Below are 6,000 nucleotides of genomic sequence, written 5' to 3'. Positions count from 1 at the left end.
TTATTATTATTATTATTATTATTATTATTATTATTATTATTATTATTATTATTATTCCATGTGTGATAGCCAGTTTGAGTACCTATTAAGTCTATCTGTATCAATTTTTTTTTTAGCAACATGCAGGAATGATCTGCATTTTACAGATAAGGAGATGGAGGCATAGGAGGCCCGGACAGCTAATAAGATAAGGTGCAGAGCCAGGAGGTAGCACAGAGCTGAAATTTATCCCTTAGCTTCTGCTGCCACCTGTAGCCACAGTACTGGGTTTGTCTGCTCAAAGGCCTGCTTCTGCCAGGCTGCGGGCTCCATGAAGCCACATGGCAGGTATGTCATTGTCCCCTAGAAAATAAAATGGAGGAAGCAGATGGCTGGCCAGTGACCTTTTAAGACCCAGTTAGCAGAGAAGGTGGGGTGTTTGCTGGTCAGAGGTCCCTCCCAGGACAGCAGGGGACACCAGGGGAGTAGACCCTCGGTTGAAAGCCTCACTCAAGGACTGGAGAGATGGCACGGAGGCTAAGAGCAGTTACTTCTCTTGCAGAGGACCCAGCCTCAATTCCTGGCACCAGTGTTGGATGTAAAGGAACCTGATAGCTACAGCCTGCTGCTACTCTGTTTCCAGAGTTCAATGCCTTAGGCACTTTTTTTTTTTTTTTAAGTGTGGTGGTGTGTGCCTGTGACAGCAGTACTCAGGAGCCTAAGGCAAGAATACCTCTAGTTCAAGGCCCGCCTGGGTTATATAGTATTAGGAAAAAAAAAAAAAAAAGAGTTAAAAAGATTAAGATTCCAAAAAGTTTTAGAAGCCTGGAGTTGAGCTTCGTCCTTCATTTCCCAGCAGTGGGGAATGAGGACAGTCACAATCCTCCAGCGTACCTCACCAACCCTGTCACTGCTTTGAACAGTAGGGTGAGTTTCAGTTTTCCTATCTGCAAGGTGGGAATGAGACTAGCAGCCTCCCTCCCACTGGCAATCACGAGTACCTCACTAGATAACATCCTTTTATACCTGTTTGTTTGTTTGTTTGTTTGTTTTGAGACAAAGTCTCTCTACATAGCCCTGGTTGTTCTGGAATTCACTATGTAGACCAGGCTAGCCTTGAACTCACAGAGATCTACCAGCCTCTACCTCCTAAGCACTGGGATTAAAGGCATGCGCCACTACACCTGGCAGATGGCATCCTTTTAGGTGCCCAACAGGAGGTAGTTTTGCTGTATAGTTCTGAGGACCCTTGCTGGATGAAGGTGGTACCTGAGCTGGCCTGAGACCCTCCGCCCCTTGCTTCCCAGGTCCTGAATCTGTTCCTGGCTCTCCTGCTGAGCTCCTTCAGTGCGGACAGCCTGGCAGCATCAGATGAAGATGGCGAGATGAACAACCTACAGATCGCCATCGGGCGCATCAAGTGGGGCATCGGCTTTGCCAAGACCTTCCTCCTGGGACTGCTGCATGGCAAGATCCTGCGCCCCAAGGACATAATGCTCAGCCTTGGTGAGCCCGGGGGTGCTGGAGAGAGTGCTCCCGAGGATGAGAAGAAGGAGCCGCCGCCGGAAGATGGGGACAAGGAGCCGAAGGACAACCATATTCTGAACCATGTGGGCCTGACCGATGGCCCCCGCTCCAGCATCGAGCTGGACCACCTCAACTTCATCAACAATCCCTACCTCACTATCCAGGTGCCCATTGCCTCCGAGGAGTCTGACCTGGAGATGCCCACGGAGGAGGAGACGGACACCTTTTCGGAACCCGAGGATGTCAAGGTGAGCCCACTGAGGGTCTGGCTGCAGAGGTGGGGGGGGATGTCTAACTTTAGACAGGTCATAAGACCTTCCCCACCTTCAGTTATCTGTGAAAGGTTCCTGCCCTGTGACCTGGTGTTGTGTTGGCTCTCTGTAATGGAGACTCTTAGCAACTCTTACCGGATTGCTGTAACTGGTCAGGCCAAAACTCTCCCTGGGCCCTTTCTGCCACTAGGTGGCATCTTTGGGCAGATGCTCCTATCTGTACGCCTCAGGTCCACTATTGTGGGCCCACGAGGCCTCCCTTAAATGCCGTCTGGGCTTGAAGGCCCTGACAAGACTTTGCCCCACGTATGTTCAGACCTGATCTGTAGCCCTGAGGCCCCCATGGTGGCTGAGAGCGGCATAGTCATACATTTTTACAAAGAACTGCTCTGGGGCTGTCTAATCTTCCCAGTGTAGAGCAGGGTACCAGGTCCTGGCCACAGAGCTGAGGACAGGAGTAAGAGAACCCAACGGGAGTTGAGAGGTACAGGCGGTAGTCACTCTTACAGGCTTGGGACCCTGTCAGGGCTGCCTGGGAGAGCTGACTCTGAGCCCCTCACTCTCCTTGTGAAAAGAATTAACCCATGATGGAAGCAAGGGGCACTGCTCTCGCCACCCTTCAGCCCTGGGCCTGTCAGGGCATTAGAACCGAATGAACTTTGTCCTGAAAGCTCTTGACTGCCGGATCCCAGCCCCCAACACACACCAGTATGTGGCACTGTTGACTTAGCAGGGACTTGAGTGCCTGTTGTGCTATAAATACCCTCAGGAAACATGGCACCAGCCTCAACCTCGGTATGAGGAACCCAATGGGGGAGGGGCTGGCTAGAGAGCCGCAGGTCTGTGGCTCTGGGCAGGCAAGAGGTCTGAGGAACAAGCAGAGCTTAAAGGGCAATTCTGGGCGTTGTAAGGGTAAGGCCAGCAGTCCGGTGTATGCCCTGAGTGACCAAATGCTCCGTGCCTCGGTTTCCCTTTCTGACAACTGGCAACAAGACCTTGCCCACTCTTGTTTTCTGACTAGTACCCCAGATACAGAGCTTCAGCATGCACACACACACATATAATGCACACCAGGTGACATCTGTGGACAGAAGCTTCACAATGAAGGAACTTCCTTGAAGCATGGGGGCCAGCCTGAGAGTCCAACCTGGGACAGCACTAGGAGTTAGGGAGGAGTCCTAGCTAGGCCAGAGCACCAGCCCCCACGCCCTGCCCCCACCATGATCAGGTTCCCTTGGCTCCACGCCAGAGCCTTGGCTGGGGAAATTTTCCATCCTTTCTGGATCTCTCAGCCAAACGGACCCTGGGGGTGGGAAGGCTTAAACTCTGGGGGCACTGTGTGCCTGCTCCCTGCGGCTGTGGCCGCCCGGGGCTAGCTTGGCCGTGTTTCTTATCCTGGCCCCTCCAAAAGCACCTTCAGGCCTCTCTTCTTCTGCTGGCCCCCTATATCTCCACACCACCTAGGACCCCACTGGGTCAAGCCCCCACCTCAGCCCACCTCTTGTCCTCCTCAACCTTCACTGTGTTTTCCTACATTTCAAGCTCCACGCAGGCAGAGGAGAGGACACCTTCGTCACTAGGGGACTTGTGCCGGGACACAGTGGTAGTTTTCAAGGGCTGAATGAAATGAATGAATGAAGGAACGGATGAATGAGTGGAGCCCGCTCTACTCTCTCCTCCTTTCCCCCCTGTCTCCCGGACCGCCCCACCTCCTGGGAGAATGAGTCACATGCCCCGTGGTCCCCACAGAAGCCACTACCACCCCTCTACGATGGGAACTCGTCGGTCTGCAGCACGGCTGACTACAAGCCCCCTGAGGAGGACCCTGAGGAGCAGGCTGAGGAGAGCCCTGAGGGGGAGCTGCCTGAGGAGTGCTTCACGGAGGGTGAGGCCTCACCTACAGGCCTGGGCCGGAGGGGAGCTACAGAAACACGAAGGGTTTTCTTCTCCAGTTCATTGGCCTTACCCGGGGAGCCAATGCCGGAGCCGAAGGGGCCCTTCTGCCAAAGCGCTAGGCTGGTGCGAGATGAGGGAGCATAAATGGAGTGGGCTGTAGAGAGAGCACCGACCTCCACCTCCCCCCCCACCATGTGAACCAGATGGGGCCAGGTGTGGGGAGGAGGTGGGCCGCACGGCAGAGGGTGGGGCCGACAGGGGTGCGTCCTGAAGCACCCAATGGCCAGTGACGCGTACCACCCTGCCGCCCAGCCTGCGTGCAGCGCTGCCCCTGCCTCTACGTGGACATCTCCCAGGGCCGGGGGAAAATGTGGTGGACGCTGCGCAGGGCGTGTTTCAAGATCGTGGAGCACAACTGGTTTGAGACCTTCATCGTCTTCATGATCTTGCTCAGCAGCGGAGCCCTGGTAGGCACCTCCCCCGGGGATGGGGCGGGGCGGGAGTAGGTGGCCTTGCTCCCTAGGGCTCCTACCCTTTCACACCAAGGGTGGCTGCAAACGGGACACTTCCAAACCCAGGGGACCTGAAGGGGAACTCGTTTATATTTCTAGATGTTCTAGAAGGCATTAGCTTCGTGTGTGTGTGTGTGTGTGTGTGTGTGTGTGTGTGTGTGTGTGTGTGTTTATGCATTTGGGGGGGGGGTGTTGTGTATGTGTATGAGTATATGTATGTGTATGTGTATGTACGAGTGTAGAGGCCCAAGGTGGATGGTAGTTGATTTCTCAGTTGATCTCCCCATTTTGCATTGAGGCAGGGTCTCTCTCTCTGAACTCGCAGCTCACTGTTTGGGCTGGTCTGGCTAGCCATCTTGCTCTGCAGATTTCCTGTCTCCTGAGTACTGGGATCACAGGCGGTTTGCCGTCGCCACCTAGCTTTGACATGGGTTCTGGCTGAGCGCCAGTCCTCATGCTTTCACAAGCTGAGGCATCTCCCCAGCCCAGCATTGGTTTCTTGGAGGAAGAGACAGGGCCCTGTCCCCTCAGCCGAAGGGGTGGTAGGTGGGCCCTGGGGATGTGGAGTTAAAGGTGAACAGGACTGAAGATACATGACTGTGGACTCCCAGCGGATGGTTGAGAACTGAGACCCCTTCCCTATCAGGAAGCTTGCCCCTCTCAGTGACAGGCTGGGGATGGGAAGATGCCCCATCCACCTCCCATGCAAGACCCCTGGGAACCAGCAGCAGCAGGCAGGGTGGGGGTCGAGAGCCGGCTGCCCCAGCTCCTGGGCCCCTGGCCACTGTGGGTTATATCTCCAGGCCTTCGAAGACATCTACATTGAGCAGCGGCGAGTCATCCGCACCATCCTGGAGTATGCCGACAAGGTCTTCACCTACATCTTCATCCTGGAGATGCTGCTGAAGTGGGTGGCCTATGGCTTCAAGGTGTACTTCACCAATGCCTGGTGCTGGCTTGATTTCCTCATTGTGGACGTGAGTCCCTGGGTCTGGGCGCACAGCCAGATGTCAAGGCCTTTAGATCCCGGGAGGTAGGACCTGTCCAAACCCACACACTCAGACCCCCGGGTCGGCACCGCTCCCTATAGAGTGGCGTCTTGCTCCCTAGACACTACAGCCCAGGCCTGGGGCCTTATGATCCCTGCTAGTGTAATGCAAGATTTTTATATGTTCTTTGATAGCCACATAGGACCATAGGAAATGGGTGCTGTCCTTCCTGTTCAGTGTTATAGGTGACATCATGGAGGTGAGGTGGGGGTGCTAGAGGTCACAAGGCTACTCTTCCCACCAGACAGGTTTATCCACCAGGGATGGGGTCTACAGGAGACAAACGGACACAGGGATCTCCCTCTCATGTGTCCCAGCCTTAAGGAAAGCTGGGGACCCTCCACCCCCTGAATACACCCTTCTTCTAGGTCTCCATCATCAGCCTGGTGGCCAACTGGCTGGGCTACTCTGAGCTGGGGCCTATCAAATCCTTGCGCACACTTCGGGCCCTGCGTCCCCTGAGGGCACTGTCCCGATTTGAGGGCATGAGGGTGAGTATTGTGTGAGGGCGCGGCTGAGGAGGGCTTGGGGTGGGAGAGCAGCCGTCTGTAAGGCGGGGTTACCAGGTACATGAAAATACTTCAGCCAACCAGGGACAAGCAGAAGGCTCAAAGTATTGATGGTTGGAGTTTAGGGCTGTGACCTATTTCCAAGGAAGCCCCGGTCCTACCCCAAGCCCTAGTAAACCCTTAACTTGTCTCTGCCACCACTGGAGGGCGACAGGCTGCTGCAGTGGCTTGGGAAGCTTGAGGCAAGACCAGGAAG

At 54.8% G+C, this 6,000-nt stretch overlaps 1 protein-coding gene across 1 annotated transcript in view; it reads left to right on the top strand.

Annotated features, from left to right (window-relative positions):
• Scn4a (sodium voltage-gated channel alpha subunit 4) overlaps window positions 1-6,000 on the top strand; it is a 28,644-nt gene that overhangs the window by 16,574 nt on the left and 6,070 nt on the right. The window contains exons 14-18 of the mRNA XM_055592167.1: window positions 1,287-1,754; window positions 3,528-3,663; window positions 3,987-4,141; window positions 4,990-5,163; window positions 5,604-5,726. Coding sequence (XP_055448142.1) covers window positions 1,287-1,754; window positions 3,528-3,663; window positions 3,987-4,141; window positions 4,990-5,163; window positions 5,604-5,726 — 1,056 coding nt within the window. The remainder of the gene's footprint in view (window positions 1-1,286; window positions 1,755-3,527; window positions 3,664-3,986; window positions 4,142-4,989; window positions 5,164-5,603; window positions 5,727-6,000) is intronic.

Source organism: Psammomys obesus, unplaced genomic scaffold (genome assembly GCF_907164565.1).
Source record: "Psammomys obesus unplaced genomic scaffold, mPsaObe1.curated_primary_1811, whole genome shotgun sequence".
Classification (NCBI taxonomy): domain Eukaryota; kingdom Metazoa; phylum Chordata; class Mammalia; order Rodentia; family Muridae; genus Psammomys; species Psammomys obesus.
Note: the sequence above shows the minus strand (reverse complement) of the source record. Positions and strands in the feature narration are given on the sequence as shown.